Source organism: Nicotiana tabacum, chromosome 18, assembly GCF_000715075.1.
Source record: "Nicotiana tabacum cultivar K326 chromosome 18, ASM71507v2, whole genome shotgun sequence".
Classification (NCBI taxonomy): Eukaryota; Viridiplantae; Streptophyta; class Magnoliopsida; order Solanales; family Solanaceae; genus Nicotiana; species Nicotiana tabacum.
In genome coordinates, this window is record NC_134097.1 from 105,475,407 (window position 1) to 105,496,661 (window position 21,255).

Sequence of the window (21,255 nt, forward strand, 5' to 3'; positions counted from 1 at the left end):
ATTAGTTTGAGAAGTTAAACAAATTTTTTTCCTTCAAATTTGCAAAAATTTAACTATAGAATGTATAGTACTTTTAATATAATTTCAAAAGACTAAATTTTATTTTTAAAAGAATTTATATTTAACACGATTGGACGCATCACTAATAGAACCATCAGCACCTCTTAATTAATTTGTCAAACTAGAAATTACTTGATATATAATCTTTATCAATTACACTTGATAATTGACAACAAATTACTTGGTTTTACTCCCATTAACATATTCTTTTTGCATATTATGCATGTATGTTATTTTTATCTTTTCTAAAACTTATACTCTCTCTGATGATCCCAAATTTATGTGATACAACTTTTTTTTGGTTTGTCTTAAAAACAATGGCACATTAATCTTTTTGAAAATTATTTAGTTTTAACATTCTAGTTTTATCATTAATGACTCTCACAATCACTCATTAAAAATAAAAAGACATGTGAAATTCTCATATCGCCCCTCATTTGAAAGGACAATTGTAGAACTTGTGCATATATTAGACTTACGTGTCAAAGTCTTCTCTAATTTCTTAAATTTGGTATCCAATTAAATGTTGTAACATAAAATAGGACGGATGGAATAATATATTGTAAAAATTGCACGGGCGCCCTATTTTGTCCCCCTCATTTAACCTATATCCATTTTTTTTAAAAGTTTTAATTTTTTCCCATTTTTTAAATAACTTCAGCCCCCTTTCTCCTCCTCCTTCTCCTTCTCAAACAAATCTTGTATATTCTAATTATAGAACCGCATTAAAGTCTGTTGTGAACAAGGAGTAGAATAAAAGCATCACGGATCAAATTCATCATTGGCTAAATTAAGTTAAGTGGTATCTTTATTTATTTTTAATTTTATCCACAAATATATAAGCGAGTAGAAACACCATTAAACATACAAATGGGACACCCAATAACTGATCAAGTTGTCACCTTTATCTTATTCTTCTTCTTCTTCTTCATTTTTATGCTCTTTATCAGCACGGAGTCAACTCAACCACCATTTTCATGTCTCATCAAACCCAGTTACCAGTTCATTGCCCTTCTGTAACGCCACCTTACCCATCCCCCAAAGGGTAAATGACCTCGTATCACGCCTTATGTTGGAGGAGAAAATATTATAGCTGGTTAAATTGTGATGCTATTCAACTTTGAATTGTTTTCCTTCTCTAGAGCTGAAGTTCGTCAGTTACAAATAAAAACTCCAGCTCTAGCTATTCAACTTTGAATTGTTTTCCTTCTCTAGAGCTGAAGTTCGCCAGTTACAAACAAAAACTTCAGCTCTAGAGCTGAAGTTCGCCAATTACAAAACAAAAACTTCAGCTCTTGAGCTGAAGTTTGCCAGTTACAAAAAACAAAAATTTCAGCTCTAGAACTGAAGTTCGTCAGTTACAAAACAAAACTTCGCCAGTTACAAAAACAAAAACTTCAGCTCTAGAGCTTAAGTTCGCCAGTTACAAAAACAAAAATTTCAGCTCTAGTTCGCTAGTTACAAAACAAAAATTTCAGCTCTAGAGCTGAATTTCGCCAGTTAGAAAACCAAAAACTTCAGCAATTACAAATAAAAACTTCAGCAAATAGAGAACAAAACTTCAGCTACTATGCTTAAGTTCAGCAATTACAAACAAAAACTTCAGTACACTTGCTACTTCAGTCTCATCTACTAGAATGCTGAAGTTTTGCGTGATTGTCTTTGCTACTTCAGCCCCGTATGCTGAAGTTAAACGAAAAAAGTAGGTACGCTTGCAATATTTTTGCAAAGCGGTACAAGTTAAAACGTGACCGAAAAAGCGGGTATAGATGCAAATGCCCCTAATATATTTAACATAGAAAGTTCTCATTTCCGATCTCATCCTTCTTTTTGTTTATTTCTCTTTAATTTGTTTTAGTTTATTTTGATAACGGATATATGCATCCGCTATATTTTAAGAGCAATATCTAAATACCGTACCTAATTACTGAAACCCTACATGATATTTTGCAGAAGGTTTTCATTATATAAATGGTTAAAGTATCTAATTTTGAAACCAAAAAATATATGTTTGATTGAATATTCATAGAGTAATTTACTCAATAAACAATGGATACTAGCAAATTATCAGGAATCCTACCAAATTCCGTACAACTAGTGAGTCCGTGTAGGGGATAGTAGAAGAAAATAATGGTGAACACGTTCCGTGGAAAACCAGAGGAAAGTGATCAAGGAGTAGTAAGTCTAAACTGGCAATCCCGTGTGTTGGAGCCCAGTTAGGGATCAATGAAATCATTTTCAAAAGGTTTATTTTGTCGCTTTTCTCTTCAATTGGATTTGGTTAACCTCGAAAGATGTAGTCATTGGGGCGGCTCTAGCAACTCACCGTCACAGTCCTCAATCAAAGTACGTCTTTTTTTTTTTCAAGGATTTTTTTTTATTCTTATACACTATTGAAAACTTTATTACCCTAAATGTTTATGTTTAGTAAATTATCTTACTTGTATAAATTTTGTTTACAACATATATACATTCCACCTTAAAAGGCTCCCAATCTATTATTAGTGCCTTCAATTAAGGGATTTAGTTACACCATTTACCTTTTTTTTCTCTTCTTCTCTTTCCTTATTTTTCTGATGCACTATACTAATCGTGAAGTGAAATATCATTAAAACATCCAGGGGATGCAAAGTTACGAAAAGAAGAGACACAAAACATATAAAGCTAAGGAGTGACAAATTCCAAGAAGTGATCTGAGTTATTTATAAAGGTTAACCAATTATTTACAGGGGAAAGGTTAGCCCAATTATAAAGGTTAACCAAATAAAGTATAGTTTTATTATTTTTCTGATGTACTATACTAATCGGTTCGCTGAATCAAAGAAACCATAGAAGAATGGAGAAAAGGAGATAAAGAAATTATGGAAACAAAGGTCCTTCAGGTGCAGAACAGATAGATTATAACCGAGAAAATTACCACCATATGAAGAGGAACTCATGCCACTAGTCCAGCAATCTATATAACTTGGCTTGTCTTGATGAGAACCAAATGAATTTGAAGGTGAGACATTTTCCGAAAAAGCATGAGAAGTACCATCATCAATTACAAAATTAGACGAAGCAGAAATCCAAAACAGATGAACTTGGGTCCATTCATACTGGATGAATTTTGAATAACAAATCGTCTAAATACCGAAAAAATCCCAAAGCTTATGTCATAGGCTTGTAAAACTTATCTACAACTTTCATACATTATTTATATCCAGTTATATACAACTATACAATATCATACAACTTAAACACAATTTTTATACAAATTTTATACAATATGTCTTTTGTATATTTTGTATCTGATTTATACATAGTAAAAACAAGTTTCATACAACTAATTATATATTATACAACTTATCTACAACTTTCATACATTATTTCTACTCAGTTAAATATAACTACAATAACATACAACTTAAATACAAAATTTATACAATATGTCTTTTGTATATTTTATATCTAATTTATACATAGTAAAAATAAATTTCATACAACTAATTATATATTATACAACTTATCTACAGCTTATCTACAACTTATTCACAATTTTCATACATTATTTCTACTCAGTTATATACAACTACAATATCATACAACTTAAATATAATTTTTATACAATATTATTCAACTTTCATACAATAATTAATATATAAACAGAATACAATTTTTCTACAATTACGTAAATATAATGTATATCACGTCTTCTTCTTCTTCTTCTTCTTCTTCTTCTTCTTCTTCTTCTTCTTCTTCTTCTTCTTCTTCTTCTTCTTCTTCTTCTTCTTCTTCTTCTTCTTCGAGTTTCAATCTGAAATTCAGCCAAAATCAAGTCTAATCTTCACCAAAACATCCTCAAATTGAGATATAAATTCCAAATCATATTCTCAATTATTTGCAACAACACCCAATCCAAACAAATAATGGTTTTTGAAAAACCAAATTCGAATTCAAAGCTTCAAAGCTTTTTAATGGTTGTCAATGATGGAATTGCTGCTCTCTTTTCCTTTGCTTTACATTACTGAAATTAAGGATTGAGATATAGAGAGAGACGTAGAAAGAATTCATTTGCTTAACGTAGATATCTTCTTCTTCATTGAAAATCAAGCTAATCAGAGACGTTAATGGAGGTAGGAATTTTGAATAAGAGTAAAAATTTCATCTGATTTTTGAAAAAGTGATGAAATAGGCGTTAATGGAGGATTTCTGAGATTTGTGAAGAGAAAATCGTGGGTGAGTGCAAGATACATGGGTGAGGGGGGTGGGATGTGGAGAGAGAAACGTGGGAGGAGTGGGAATATACGTAGAGTTATTTTAGGACACTAATTAATATCATGAATTCCCTTAAAATATACATAAATAGTAATTAGGTATATAAAATGTAATTATAGTAAAACTAGAGTAGGGAGGGTAATATAGTTTCATATAGTGTATATGAATGTAAAAAATCCTATTTTCAACCTTGCCCTTCATCCTTAGACTTCAAAATTTAATCGTATTCTTTTTGTTTCAATTTAGATGACGAAATTTATCAGACACAAAATTTAAGAATTTTCTTTTTAAGCTAATAATCTTAGATATATCATAATATTTGTATATTATAATACATTAAAACTTATAATATTAAATATTTCATAATATTTGCATAATTATAAAAGTTTCTTATTCAATGTAAAATAAAAAATTTAAATTTAAATTATCTAAACATATAAAAATATGTTATTTTTTAATATACTAACAAAATATTATGTCTCATATATTCAATCAGAAAGGATATATTTCCTCCGTTTCAATTTATGTGAACCTATTTCCTTTTTAGTTCGTGCAAAAAAGAATAACCATTTTTCTTATTTGAAAATAATTTACCTTTATGCAAGGATTTATAGATACACAATATTTATACCTATTTTACACCCCAAATTTAAAAGTTTTTTATTTTTTCTTAAACTCCGTGCCCAAATAGGTTTATATAAATTGAGACGGAGGAATTATATTTTATGGTTTTGTTTGATTACTAAATACACATGTAATTACAAGGTAAAAAGATATTGTTATGTTTTGAAGCTCAGCAGAAATCACACGTGTTCAACAAACAAACAGACAAATTAAATCTTGAACTTGTGTTGAAACTAACCTAGTTGATTGTCTCATAAAGTAGCTAGGCCCCAGTAATACTTTTGACCTTTTAAAAACCAAGAATATATGCAGTTCACAATATATAGGCGCCCAGCCTGTCTCCTACTAACTCACTCCGTGTTCCTTCGTGTCTAAACCGTAAGCTTTCTTCCTATGCATGCAACATTTCACTTATCATATCACTATAAATAGCTTTTCGTAATGTTATTTATTGACTCAAAAGGAAACCTTAAACTGAATCATCCACTCTCAAACTTTCCTCAGTACACTTCCAACTTCCAATACGTACTCTCCACCGATCAAGAATGGATATTTTTGGAAACTACTATTTCGACCTACTAATTCCTACACTGTCAACTTCTTTGTTGCCAGCTGAAATACTGCCTGAATCTTCAACATCGTCTGATAATGGCAGCTCAGGGACACCTAGTTATTCTGATGAAGAAGTGATGTTAGCTTCGAACTATCCAAAGAAACGTGCAGGTAGGAAAACATTTCGTGAAACTCGACATCCAGTATACAGGGGAATAAGGAGGAGAAATTCGAATAAGTGGGTTTGTGAAGTAAGAGAACCCAATAAGAAATCAAGAATATGGCTAGGCACTTTCCCTACCGCAGAAATGGCGGCTCGAGCTCATGACGTGGCAGCGATAGCTCTAAGAGGTCGGTCTGCATGTTTGAACTTTGCTGACTCGGCTTGGAGGTTACCAATACCAGCTTCATCGGCCGCCAAGGATATTCAGAAGGCGGCCGCTGAAGCCGCCGAAGCATTTCGGCCATTAGAATCCGATGGAGAAAACTCTAGGGAAATTATTGTTGACCAAGCCATACAAGAGGTGGTTGCAGAATTGCCTGATAATGTGTTGTTTATGGACGAGGAGGCTCTTTTCTGCATGCCGAGATTACTTGCGAATATGGCCGAGGGGCTAATGCTACCTCCACCTCAATGTATAGACGGATATGTCATGGAATCTGATCATGCTGACATGTCTTTGTGGAGCTATTGAACAATTTAATTAGAAAATATGTGTAGAGACTTTAATTTGAGTAGTTTAGTTGCCTGTAAGTACACTCAAAATGCAATGGAAAATAGAGTATACCCAACCTTTTTTTTTTTGTACACGATATTGTACGCATCACTAGTAGAATCATCAACACCCCTCAATTAATTTGTCAAACTAGAAATTACTTGATAATATTTATCAATTATTTGATAAATGACAACAAATTACTTGGTTTTACTCCCATTGACATTTTTTTTATATTATACCTTTTTGGTGAAACAGAAATCTTTATTTATCACCAACACCCAATAAAAAACTGTACAATATCTTATCCCAGCATACAAGTGCTCATATCTGTTTCTCCTCTTTTTCTTATTTCTCTCTCCCTATTCTATATTTCTATTTCTACTCTGTCATTGTTTCCTACACAATTGGTCTATCCAGTCCCTCTCATTCCTACTATATTTCCTGTTTAACGAAGGAACTACTCTAACCTTACATTCTTGTTGGACCTGTGCCCAGATGATCCTCGGTGTAGGGACTCTTTGGTTCCATAGTGCTTCATTCCTTGCCCACCAAATCTTGTATATCCGAGCTGCTATCATCGCTGTAATGAACTCCCTGCATTTCTTCCCTTTGATCCCTCTTATTGATTTTCTCCAAATCCCCTTGAGATCATATTTTGTTGTCCCTTTTGTATTGGAAAAAAACTGAATTTACATTGAAGGTGATGTGGCATGACACGAGGACTGGTCAAAACATGATAATCAGTTAAGAGGCACGAGTGACAACAGATACGGGGAAAGGAAAGCTAAATAGGCACGAGAGGCAATTCGAATAATACAAGCTTCGTACCTATTTAGGTCATTTAAAGCCAAGAGATCAGAAGGCATTGAAGACATGGATATGATGACAAAAAGGAGTCCAAATTCAATATTAAATACCCAATACGTTAGAGAATTGGTATTAAATAGGAATGATTGTGTAACGTCTTATTTAATGTCATTTATTGCTCATAATTGTCTCATTAAGGCTAATGTATTACTCCTTTATTTAGGATCAACTATAAAAGGAGGAGGTCAGGTCATTTGTAAAGACAGAGGATACCATCAACATTACATTAAAATACAAACTTATCTACTGCTTATTTGTCATTCTCAAAAAGTCTATTATTTCTTTTTCGTCTCCTGATTATCAGTAGCCCGAATTTCTATTTGTCTTTAGCTTTGACCAAAGATTCATCTTTTTGGTTAAACAAATTGGTTCCGTTACCGGAAAACTGATAATCTTTTCTTTGAAGCTACACTTTATTCGTCTTTTATCAACATGTCAAACAACAACAACAATAACAGTGATAACACATTGGGAACCATGAAAATCAAATCCATCAAAATCAAGGTGACCAACCGAACATTGACGTGGTTCCCTCCCCTCCGGATTCACCACGTCAATCTCGTGAAGGCACTCCTGCTCCGGAATCCCGTGCTGATCAACAAGAACAATCTGAACACTTTGAAGGAGGTACAAATGAAGCTTTACAAAAGCTAATTGATGCACAGGTCGGCAAAGCTCTTCAGGCTCTAGTTAGTCGATTGCCTGCTGCACCACCCACACCAACTCCTAATAATAATATATTGGAGAATCCTCGTTCTGGTATTGTTAATTCTGGAAATGGAGGAACCACCAGTGAACCACAGGAAGGGGGACCAGGTAATTCAGATAATTCCTATTTGCAAAATTTAGTACTAACCTTGCAGAAACAGATTAAGGAACAAAATGAGCGTATTGAGCAAATCCCTGGAGTTCCGCTTGTAATAAAAGGAGTAAACATGGACAAATACTCACAACAACCTTGGAAGCCAAGTGCTACTCCCCTTCCAATTCCGAAAAAGTTCAAAATGCATGGCATCCCGAAATATGATGGTACTACAGACCCACGTGACCACGTGACTGCATTTACAATAGGCGTTAAAGGCAACGACTTGACCAAACAAGAAATTGAATCAGTACTGGTCAAGAAATTTGGAGAAACACTCACCAAGGGTGCATTAACCTGGTATTCTCTTTTATCTGAAAATTCTATAAATTCTTTTGCTGAGCTTGCAGATTCTTTTATTAAAGCACATTCGGGAGCTCAAAAGGTTGAGAAAAGAATGGAAGATATTTTCAAAATCAAACAAGGGGATTCAGAATTGCTCAGAGACTTTGTTGATAGATTCCATCGTGAAAGAATGACTCTACCCCGTGTACCTGACAACCGGGCTGCAATAGCTTTTGCAAGTAATTTAAATGACAAAAGTTCTAAAGCCACGAGAAGACTCAAAGAAAGCCTTTGAAAATTCCCTGCAACCATGTGGAATGATGTTTACAACAGGTACAGTACGAAGCTGCGAATTAAAGAAGATATTATACCTAAGTTTCATCATGAAGAAAGGGGCGGTTCCAGAAGATCAGAAACCGAAAAAAGATCAGGTAAAAATAGGTACGATCCATATATAGGACCTGCGGGAAAAGACTCACGGTCAAAACAAGATAGCCAGCAATATGATCAAAAATCGAGGAACAGGGACTCTGGTTCTTCATCAAGATTCAGAAATGATCGGAACAGACAAAAGTCACGAGATGATGACAGAAGTTTAAAGGCACGGTTCGGCAGATATAACTTTAATGTCACTACCTCCGAGCTCGTGGCTGTTTTGAGAAGCATGGGAGATAAGGTACGATGGCCAAAAAAGATGCGGGCAAATCCAAATAGACGCAATCCAGATCATTGGTGCGAATTCCACAATGATCACGGGCACAAAACTTCAGAATGTAGATTCTTGCAGAGTTAAGTGGATCATCTATTGAAGCAAGGGTACCTCACTGAGTTATTTAGTGAAAAAGGTAAACAAGCCTATATGAAAAATAGGCAAGAGCCACCAAAGCCTCATTCACCCAAGAGAACAGTGAATGTGATAAGTGGGGGAGAAGATATTCACGGCATAACCTACACAGCTTCCAACAAGATTTCTAAAGTAAAAATTACACACGGGAAACGGGTACGGCAGGTTTTAGAAAATGAAAGTATTTTATTCGATGATGCAGATACCGAAGGAGTAATAACTCCACATAATGACGCACTGGTAATATCTTTACTTGTATATGATACTAATGTAAAACGAGTTTTGATTGATCCAGGGAGTTCCGTAAATATTATACTACTAAGGGTATTACGTGAAATGCAAGCTGAAGACAAAATGATACCCAAGGCGCATACCTTGTCAGGCTTCGACAATTCAAGTGTGGTAACAAAAGGAGAGGTAATTCTAACAACTTTTGCTGCAGGTGTTGTTAAAGAAACTAAATTTCAGGTAGTTGATATGGAAATGGCCTACAATATAATCATGGGGAGGCCTTGGATCCATGATATGGATGTTGTTCCATCAACTCTACATCAGGTTGTTAAATTTCCGTCACCGTGGGGGATTTGTCAAATTCGAGGGGATCAGCAAACAGCCAGGAGTATCAACGCTGTAACAAATACGAGCACTGTAAACAAAGAAAAATAGCAATTACAGGAAACAGTTGAAGGTGCCAGCAATCAAACCTCAACTGAGCAAGAGAAAACAGATTTAGACTCGAGACCTAATACAATTCAAGAACCTGAGGAGAATGAAAATATCAAAACAATCATCAAAGAACTCGAGGTTGTGATATTATTTAAGCATTGGCCTGAACGGAAAGTTTATGTTGGAGCTAATTTAAACTCAAACATGCGAGGTATGTTAATTGAATTTCTAAAATCTAACGTGGACTGTTTTGCTTGGTCCCATGCTGACATGACAGGGATACCACCGGATGTGATGACTCACAAATTAAACGAAGACCCATCCTTTACACCAATAAAGCAAAAGAAAAGAAAGCAAGGGGCTTTCAAAAACCAGGTGATTCAAGATGAGGTCCAAAAGCTATTAAAAATTGGGTCAATCCGCGAGGTAAAGTACCCTAATTGGTTAGCCAACACAGTTGTTGTACCTAAGAAAAATGGTAAGTGGCGAGTCTGCGTAGATTATACAGATCTTAATAAAGCTTGTCCAAAAGATTCTTTTCCTTTACCACATATAGATCAATTAATTGATGCAACTGCAGGACATGAACTTTTAAGTTTTTTAGATGCATATTCAGGGTACAACCAAATTAAATGGGCCCTAGTGATGAAGAAAAAACTTCTTTCATCACAGACAGGGGGACTTACTGTTATAAAGTAATGCCCTTTGGTCTCAAAAATGCTGGGGCAACCTATCAAAGGTTGGTCACCAAAATGTTCCAGGAACATTTAAGAAAGACAATGGAGGTATATATAGATGATATACTCGTCAAAACCCAGCAGTCTCATGATCATATTTCTCATCTATCTGTAACATTTGAAATTTTGCGAAAATTTAATATGAAACTCAACCCAGAAAAATGTGCATTTGGAGTTTCATCAGGTAAGTTTTTGGGTTTTCTTGTTTCTAACCGTGGTATTGAGGTAAATCCTTCTCAGATCAAAGCAATAGAAGAAATCCCTGATATCCTTACTAATAAAAAGGAAGTTCAAAGATTAACGGGAAGAATTGCAGCTTTGGGGAGATTTATTTCCAAATCTTCAGAAAAATGTTTTAAGTTTTTCTCTGCACTCAAAAAGCAAGATTGTTTTGAATGGAATGAAGATTGTCAACAAGCCCTTAGAAATTTGAAAGCTTATTTGTCAAAACCACCGTTATTGGCAAAACCAAAGGTGGGAGAAAATCTTCTCATCTATCTGGCTGTGTCTGAAGTTGCAGTAAGTGTTGTTTTAGTCCGTGAGGACCGAGGTAAACAATCTCCTATTTATTATGTAAGTCCTTACTAGATGCTGAAACACGATACCCACAGCTAGAAAAGTTAGCATTAGCTTTGATCATGGCATCTAGAAAATTAAGACCTTATTTTCAATGTCATCCCATTGTTATAGTTACTGCTTTTCCGCTTCGAAATATTTTGCATAAACACGAACTGTCAGGAAGATTAGCAAAATGGGATATAGAACTAAGTGAATACGAAATCATTTATCAACCCAGGACCGCAATAAAATCTCAAGTACTAGCTGATTTCGTGGCTGATTTTAGTCATGGGATGCATTTAGAAGCAGAAAAAGAATTACAAGTTTTTAATGGTGCAAACCCGGGGACTTGGGTTTTATTCACTGATGGTTCATCTAATGTAAAAGGAGCAGGTCTGGGTATAGTTCTCATACCACCTACGGGTGAAACTATTAGGCAAGCTATAAAATATCATTATATAACTAACAATGAAGCAGAGTACGAGGCTGTAATTGCAGGTTTAGAATTGGTAAGAGAACTCGGCATAACACAAATTATAATCAAGAGTGATTCTCAACTCGTGGTCAATCAAATACTGGGGACTTATACAGCCAGGGAAACTCGAATGCAAGAATATCTCGAAAAGGTACGGGAACTAATAAAGCAATTCCAAACTTGGAAGGTAATGCAGATCCCAAGAGATGAGAATGTGGAGGCAGATGCTTTAGCTAATCTCGCATCTGCAGCTAACGTAGCAAATGACACAAATGCTTCAGTCATACATTTATTTCATTCCGTTCTCGAACCTGACAAGAATAAGGTAAATTTTAATCATTTAACATGGGATTGGAGAAACAAAATTATTTTTTTTACAGCACGGAACCGTGCCTAATGACAAAGGGAAGGCTCACGCGCTTTGCAAAAAAGCTGCTCGATATTGTTTATATCAAGGAAATCTTTATCGAAAGATGTTCGCTGGACCACTAGCAAGGTGTCTCGGACCTTCTCAAACAGAATATGTGATGAGGGAAGTGCATGAAGGACATTGTGGAAATCACGCAGGGGGAAGGTCACTGGTAAGAACATTGATTCGAGCAGGATATTATTGGCCTAAGATGGAAGAAGAGGCAAACAGTTTCGTGTTCAAATGTGATAAATGTCAAAGATACGGCAATAATATGCACAGACCAGCTGAGTTACTACATCCTGTTATAGCCTCATGGCCCTTTATGAAATGGGGAATGGATATCGTAGGTCCGCTACCACAAGCAAAGGATCAGGTAAAGTTTCTACTTGTACTCACAGATTATTTCACTAAATGGGTAGAAGCAGGAGCATTTAAACAGGTACGAGAGAAGGAAGTTAAGGACTTCATATTGCGAAATATAATATGCCGCTTTGGAGCACCAACAGGAGATCGTGTGTGATAATGGACCACAATTCATAAGAGCTCAAATCACAGAATTTCTTCAAAGTTGACATATTAAAAGGATAACATCTACGCCATACCATCCAGTGGGTAATGGACAAGCGGAATCCACAAACAAAGTCATTATCAATAACTTGAATAAGAGGTTACAGGATTCAAAAGGTAATTGGCTTGAGATATTACCTGGAGTACTATGGGCTTATCGTACAACGACAAAAATGAGCACTGGAGAAACACCATTTTCAATGGTTTATGGTGCGGAAGCTTTAATTCCAGTTGAAGTAGGTGAACCAAGCACACGGTACATTCAGCCAACGGAGGAATCTAATGATGAAGAACTGCGGGTCAACCTTGATTTGCTTGAAGGAAGAAGAGAAGCTTCATTGGTAAGAATGGCAGCACAAAAGCAAGTAATTGAACGATATTATAATAGGAAAGCACGCCTCAAATTTTTCAAAATTGGGGACTTCGTACTTAAAAAGGTGTTCCAATCTGCAAAGGCTACTAATTCAGGAAAGCTAAGTCCAACGTGGGAAGGACCATACAGAGTTCGTGACATTGCGGGAAAAGGAGCATACGAGTTTGAGATAATGGACGGCAAAGTTTTACCCTCACATTGGAATGCCGTCCATTTAAAGAGATATTACTTCTGAGAAAGTACCCACGGTCAGGTATCGCCATGTTAAAATTTTTCTTTTGAATTATTAAAGTTCTACTAACGATTTTAGATGCTAGGCAAAAACCCTAACTCGTGCCAAATGATGAGTCACGGCCTGCAAGGCAAAATGGAGTATTCTAAAATTCCTAGCCCAGGGTTACAATTAATCTAATGGAAATACACACGAGTTAGACAGTCTTCATCTATAATCGCACCTTCGAGTCCCGTATATTTTTCTGTTTCAGGAAAAAGGACCAAATTGAAAGAAATAAACAAGTGCTCGAGGCTTCATACTTCACCGCTCAAATACTTGGGGGACTACATATTATACACAGATATGTGTAGAAAAACAGATACGAATATCGAACAAAAGTCGGCCACAAAAAGACTAGTGTTGAGAAAAAGTTACGAAGTCTTCAGCATTCATCATTGTGTTCAACAAACACAAGACATTCATCATAGTGTTTTTCCCATAAGAACAACAGAGTCATCTTTCAAACTCATAAACGAAGTCACCTCTCAAACCCTTCCTAATATATAAAGATAGGGTCATGACTATGTACTGAAACAGGTTATGAAGAAAAACCTTGTTTGTTTTATATTATGTAAAAATCTGTTGCAAGAAAAACAGTTACGAGAAAGTTATAGATGTATTTTAATACATGTAATAGTCAAAAAAACTTGTTAAAGTTCATGAATAAAAACTTGTCAAAGTTGTTTCATACAAAACATGTGTATTCCTATTTCTTTCATCGTATTATAACACCATTATGAAGTTGAGACGTCTTCTTCATTAAGTATCGATAAATTAAAAGGGCCCTCTTTTATAAGCCTCATGTTGATAATCCATGAGAAGAATCATAAAGCATTTTCAAAGGATAAAAATGTTAAATTATTCTATAAGTCCTAGATAAATAGGCAAGAATAGAATATACAGAAGTACCGATAAAACTTCTTAATATAAAAGACTAAGTACAAACTTAGTCAGCAAAATATTTGTTTTTTGCAAATGCCCCATTACGATAACTGGGGACTTCATCAAAAGATCTCTTAAAGTTGCCAAGGGATAACACCACCAGTTAATAAAAAAAACAGTAAAGTTTGAAATACATTCAACTAGTCACTGAAGGGGTTGGAACATCAGAAGTTGCAATCTCATTTTCAGGGACAGTCACAGGCACGGTAACAACTTCTGAGGGAGCAGCAATAGGAGCGATTTCAACTGGTTCTGGAGTGTTAAATTCACCGAGGGAAAAAAGAGTCACGGGAGCTTCCATGGACTGTGTCATAGAAGTTTCACCCTCGGGAGCCGGAATTGCAACTCCAATTGCCACAGTAGCCACTTCTTCATTTAAAAGCTCTTCTGCCCCAGGAGTTCCAAGTGCAGGAGAAGGAGTATCAATTGGTTGTTGGATTTTTTCAATAGTGTCTAAGACTTTGGCTAATTCAGATTGCAAATCAAAGTTTTCTTGAGTAGCTTCCATCAAAGCATCACGGCGAGATTTTAGAAAAGCCCAACTTACCTCTATGTTGAAGTTCTCCTCAAGAAGTCCATACTCCTTTTCCCACATAGCAAGATCGTTCTTCAATATCTGGTGTTCAGCTAAGTGGGAGTCAAGGGAAGCTTTAAGGGAGGCATGAGAACTCTTCAAAGCACGTATTTCGTCAGAGGAGATCCTTAAGTCAGCCTGAGCTTGAGTCAAGCTTTGCACTAACTCCCCTGCATATTCTTCTTTCTTCTCCACAAGTGCCTTAAGCTTTCTAATTTCTTCACTAGCCTTTGATAGTTGTTCTGAAAATGAGTACTCCAAAAGCTCCTTATTTTTTTCAAGTTGGCTTGAAGAAGCCTTGGAATTGCTAGCTCAGAAGTCAAACCACGCTTTTGCTGCTCCAGGAAATTTCTACTTTCTTGCAACTCCTCGATGGTCCCCTGAGCATTCTCAAACTGCTCCTTCCAGTTTGCTGCCTCAAGCTGGGTATCCTTGGCTATTCTCCTAGCCTCAGAGATAGCCTTCGCGGACTCTCGATCCTTCTTATTTAGAATGGAGATTCTTCCCATTAACTCAGTACCAATAAGATTAGCCTACAAGGGAAAGGCATCAAATGTGAGAATATAGAGAGATATAAAAAAACTTGTAAGTTAAAAGAGAAGTACCTTCAAGGTAGAATGAACTATGTCATTCATCAGAGTCAAGCAACTGTGGCTCTCCATCTTCTTCTTCTCAATATCTCCGATTAAAAACTCGAGCCAAACATCAGCTCCACCAATCTTTCTCAAAAGGCTATGATTGGCAGGAACTTCAAGAGTAACACTTCTCATAGCCATGCCTCTACAGCTAGAACCCGCCTCTATATGCTGAACAGAGGGAGAGGGAATAATGGAAGGAGAAGTAGTAGAAGAGGTAAAAACAATGGGAGTTGTGGGAGTCAAAGCAGGGATAGTAGGAGCAGATGTGGGAACCAAAACAGGTAAGGAAACAGGAGTCGATAAAATAGGCAAAGAAATACTCGTGGTTGTCAAAGGAATAGAAGGAATATAAGAAATGGGAATAGAAGAAGAGAGGGGAGTTTCATCAAGAACTGGTCCAAAATCTCCATTCTCAAAACCACTAACAAAGAGACATCAAATTGATTCATTAGAGCCTCTTGGAGTGGTATCCTCATCAGAAAGGATTTGAACAGGCTCGGAGATAGAGGCTCGAGCAGGAGTATCTTCAACTTCATCTCCATCAATGACGCGTCTCCTGGTTCTTGGCCTAGCTATCAAAGAGGTATTCTCTTCTTCCTCATTCTCAGAACTTTCTTCTACAACTTTTCTTTTTGGTAGCGTGGCCCGAGTCTTTTCCAAATCAAGTGAAGCGGTTGAAGACGCTCGAATGGCAACGGCTACCTCAGCTGTCATACCCCTGATACCAAATCCTGATAAAAAGAGGGATAAAGAATTAAAATAAGAAAGAATTCAATATACGGCAAAGCATAAGGAAATACATACCATGGGTCTTCACTTTCCAACCATTCAAAAGAGAAATTGATTTCCAAGTTCTCGCCTCCATAGGCGCAATCTTCAAAATTGAATCTACCCAACCACGGAAGTTAGGAACGTGTTCCACATCTCCCATGGTTGCTACAAAAAGCCAAAAAGAGACGAGATTAGAAAAGAAATCAAAATTCTTAAAAACTAGATACGGTAAGAAAAAGAAAAACTTACGTGCAAAATTCCACTTCTCAGGGAAGGAAATGTTTGTTTCACCCAACAAATCCACCGTACGTACATCAACGTAACAACAATACCACCCTCGATCCTTGTCATCTTCGGGGTTTACTAAAACCTTCTTGCTTCTTGCAGTCAAGGTAAAAACTCCATGGCGGAATAATTTGGGGTGGTATAGGTGAATAAGATGGGAAAAGGTAAAATTAATATTGGCTTTGGTAGACAAATACCTTAAGCAAGCCACAACTCTCCAAACAAGAGGACCTACTTGAGCTAAGCAAATTTTGAAAAAGCGACAAAATTCAAGTATAACTGGGTCAATGGCAGGATTAAATTCCAAAGTAAAGGGATAAGTATAAATGAAAGAGAATCCAATTCTGAAAGAAGAAATTCTCTGATTTAGGGCAGGAATCATCATACGAAGGTTATCTCTCCAATTACAATCTTTCCTAACAGTGGGAATCACAAGTTCAGTTATTAAAGAAGGATATGTGTCAGCTTTTTCTAAATTTTTAACTTGTTCTTGGAGAGATCTTCTATCATTCCCAAAAGATAAATCATTGGGTACGATTTCTTCAACTAAAGGTTCCTGAGTAGGTTCAGAAAGTTCTTTACCTTTAGAAGAGGGGGTCTTTGGGATAGAACTCCTAATACCAGAAGAAGAAGAAGAAGCAGAACCAGATGAACTACCATGAGTAGATCCTAAGCTCAAGCTCTGAAGCCTACCTCCTTTGCCTCTCCTATGTCTTACGGGGGCATTGGGGAAGTGATCTAGAATTGAAACTTTTCTAGGGTTAGGGTTTGGAGATGACATTGTTGAAGATGGATGAACTAAAGGGGAGAAAAAGCAAAAGAGAATAATAAATTGCTTGTTGAAGATCTATGAAGAAGAAAACAAAAGAAAGAGGGTTAAATATGTTTATAATGACAATCGTCAAACTTAGAAGTGTAATGATGGAAAGCCTATAATAAAGGCAACTAACACTTCGTGAATAGTGGGAATGAAGAAACCTTGAAAAAAGGGCGCAGAATTGCAGAACCAATCAAAAGGTGACACGTATGTAAAACATTAATTATAAGGGACAATTGAAGCGTCAGTACTATCATAGTATTAATTACAGCAAAAATTCCTTTTTTATGAAGATCCACTTCCCAGATATTTAATTGATAAATAAATGGAAAGTGGGGGGACTATCTGTATTGGGAAAAAACTGAATTTACATTGAAGGTGACGTGGTATGACACGAGGACTAGTCAAATGGTCAAAACATGATGATCAGTTAAGAGGCACGAGTGACAACAGATACGGGGAAAGGAAAGCTAAATAGGCATGAGAGGCAATTCGAATAATACAAGCTTCGTACTTATTTAGGTCATTTAAAGCCAAGAGATCAGAAGGCATTGAAGACATGGATATGATGACAAAAAGGAGTCCAAATTCAATATTAAATGCCCAATACGTTAGAGAATTGGTATTAAATAGGAATGATTGTGTAACGCCTTATTTAATATCATTTATTGCTCATAATTATCTCATTAAGGCTAAGGTATTACTCATTTACTTAGAATCAACTATAAAAGGAGGAGGTCAGGTCATTTGTAAGGACAGAGGATATCATCAACATTACATTGAAATACAAACTTATTTACTGCTTATTTGTCATTCTCAAAAAGTCTATTATTTCTTTTTCGTCTCCTGATTATCAGTAGCCCGAATTTCTATTTATCTTTAGCTTTGACCAAAGAATCATATTTTTGGTTAAACACAAAGTATCACAATTTATGCATTGTCCCGTGGATTCTCACTAGGTTGCCGTCAAATGTATTCTCTTCTATGTCAAGACTACTGCCTCCCATGGTTATTTCATCTACCTTCCTTTATGGTTATAGTGATTCAGATCGAGAAACTGATATTGATGATCACAAGTCCACCACTGGATTTGCCATTTTTCTTGATTCCTATTTGATTTCATGAGCTTCTCAGGAGCAAAAAGTTGCATCGTGGTCGAGCACTGAGGCTGAATATCGTACATTAGCTGATGCTGCATCTGAGATGACATGGGTCGAGCTTCTCCTTCAAGAGATTGGCTGATTCACCTCCTCTATTCCCATTCTTTAGTGTGATAATATTAGTGCCACCTACTTAATTGCTAATCCTATTTTTCATTCTCGGACGAAATATATAAAAATCGATTTTTATTTTGTTTGTGACAAGATTCGTGGAAAGTCCTTGTCAGAAGGTATGTGAGTTCTCATTATCAAGTGGCTGATGCTCTCACCAAGCCTTTGTCCAAGGTCTGATTCCTGTACTTGAAGCGCAAGTTGATAATTGTTCTACACCTTGCTCAACTTGAGGGGAGTGCAGGGAAATGTCACGTAGGAATTGTTGAAGTCTATTTTATATAGAGTTGGTGCAATTGTTATCTCATTAGAAGTTCTAATCAGTGACTACTTTGGAATCTTATTCTCAAAGAAACTCATATATATATATATAACAAAGGCTTGAGAAGTATTTTTCTGTTTTATCTTGGAGTCAAGAACTATCAGAGGTTAAACCAACCCAAAATCTTTTTTTTTCATGGTGAACTTCCTTTTCACGGTCAAACTCTATATCGTAGTGTTGTAGGTTCATTGTAATACCTAATATTCATAAGGCCCAATTTAGCATATGCATTGAACAAACTATCTCAGCTTATGCATTGTCCCATGGATTCTCACTGGGTTGCCGTCAAACATATTCTCCGCTATGTCAAGGCTACTGCCTCCCATGGATTATTTCATCTACCTTGCTTCATGGTTATAGTGATTCAGATTGGGGAGGTGATACTGATGATCGCAAGTCCACCATTGGATTTGTCATTTTTCATGACTCCTATTTGATTTCATGAGCTTCTTGGAAGCAAAAAATTGTATTGCGGTCGAGCACAGAGGCTGAATACCGTGCATTAGCTAATGTTGCATCTGAGATGACATGACTCGAGCTTCTCCTTCGAGAGATTCACTATTTCACCTCCTCTATTCTCATTCTTTGGTGTAATAATTTTAGTGCCGCCTACTTAACTGCTAATCTCATTTTTCATTCTCGGACCAAATATATGGAAATCGATTTTTATTTTACCCGTGATAAGGTTCGTGGAAAGTCCTTGTCAGTCAGGTATGTGAATTCTCATAATCAAGTGACCGAGGCTCTCACCAAGCCTTTGTCCAAGGTACAATTTCACGACTTGAAGTGCAAGTTGACAGTTGTGCCACACCCTACTCAACTTGAGGGGTGTAGGGAAATATCAAGTAGGAATTGTTGAAGTCTATTTTATATAGAGTTGGTGCAATTATTATCTCATTAGGAGTCGTAAGTAGTAAATACTTTAGAGTCTTATTCTCCAAGAAACTCATGCATATATTTATGTATCCGCATACAAAAATAAAGGTTTGAGAAACGTTTTTCTTTTCCGTCATTAAAACACTTATTCATGACCGTCAATATTATGCTTTAGAAGACCAGACATGCATTTTGTTTAGAGCTTGTTTAAAAAGTCATCTAGGAATTGAATTTGTGTGCGCATAATTACACAGCGTAATATACTTGTGTGGTCGAATAATTACTTGGTCAACATAAAATTAGTTGTAATATAATTGATGAGATGATACAATTACACACTTCAATTCTCAAGAGATGAGCGAGAGTCGACGATAATTACGTTATATAATTACAAATTAATATAGCTTATCTAGTTCTCTTTTGTTATTCGTTTCTCAAGGAGAATTATCAATATCTGAATTCAAATATATATTTTATGTACTGGTGCTAGAACCTTTGTCATTGTTTTTGAGACAGGCAGGAGTCTGAAAATTTTATGAAAAGTCATTTTCTAGAAAAATATTTTTTTCCTAGAAAGTTTTTTTTTTTTTTTTTAAATATTTTCTTATAACAGGACGTTATTTTACATTAAAAAAATTATTTTCTTCATAGGGAGAAATATGACTTCCTCACTTATGGGTGGAAGTCCATTTTTTTATAATTATCTTAAGTTTTAACTTCGTATACTTGATTCAATAGTATTTAAGCATTATTATTAATCTTTATTATTCAAAAGTTCCACCAAAGACTATTCCAATTGCTCATACTATTATTAATCTTAAATATATATCTTTTAGCAAAAGAATTTCACTGACCAACCAGGAACCAAAATCTAATTCTAAAAGATAATTTATTTTTAAAAAAAAAGTACTTTTTGTCGCACCAAACACATTCTTAATGACATTATGTTCATTTACAACATATGTAGTTGTCTTTGTTGACGGGATTGATATCATCATGGACGATCATAAATAGGCCGGTTGAGCTTCTATCTCCGTGGGCGGCACCTAAAGCCCAATAACACGAAGAAGTCCAACACTGTCCCCAAACAATAGCATACTCCCTCTGTTCCAGTTTATGTGAGTCTATTTCCTTTTTAGTTCGTTTCAACCAGTTTATGTGAACCTATTTCCTTTTTAGTTCATTCAAAAAAGAATGACTCCTTTTTAAATTTGGTAACAATTTAGCTTAAACTTACAATCCTACCCTTAATGAAAAGCTTTTATAACCACACAAATACTTTGGGCCCCTTTTTGACTTGTTTAGGACCACAAATTTCAAAAGTCTTTATTTTTTCTTAAGCTTCGTGTCCAGTCAAACATGTTCACATAAATTGGAACGGAAAGAGTACTATTTAATTTATGTGAACCTTTTTTGAGTACGAGGAACAAATTGACTAATTTTTAAATCTATAGTTAAATATTAAATTATTAAAATATTTAAATATTAAAATTATATAAAAATTACTATAAATTCCAATAATTATGTTACACCCCATGTTTTTGTACGTGAAAGTACGCCGTAAGTCAATTGATGTAAGCTCGGAAATGAGATTCTCTTCGAAAGTATATAAAGTGATCTAACGATA

The 21,255-nt window shown here is 35.6% G+C and overlaps 2 protein-coding genes across 2 annotated transcripts; one reads left to right on the plus strand and one right to left on the minus strand.

Annotated features, from left to right (window-relative positions):
- The first annotated feature begins 5,383 nt into the window (after positions 1-5,383).
- LOC107811321 (dehydration-responsive element-binding protein 1A-like) lies at positions 5,384-6,428 on the plus strand. Its single transcript, XM_016636228.2, has one exon. The coding sequence runs from the start codon at positions 5,487-5,489 to the stop codon at positions 6,186-6,188; it is 702 nt and encodes a 233-aa protein (XP_016491714.1). The 5' UTR covers positions 5,384-5,486; the 3' UTR covers positions 6,189-6,428.
- A 9,293-nt stretch (positions 6,429-15,721) lies between these two features.
- LOC142172613 (uncharacterized) lies at positions 15,722-16,221 on the minus strand. Its single transcript, XM_075236277.1, has 2 exons — positions 16,091-16,221; positions 15,722-16,017 (listed from the first exon to the last, which is right to left on the minus strand). The coding sequence occupies exons 1-2, from the start codon at positions 16,215-16,217 to the stop codon at positions 15,722-15,724; spliced, it is 423 nt and encodes a 140-aa protein (XP_075092378.1). The 5' UTR covers positions 16,218-16,221.
- Positions 16,222-21,255: the final 5,034 nt, after the last annotated feature.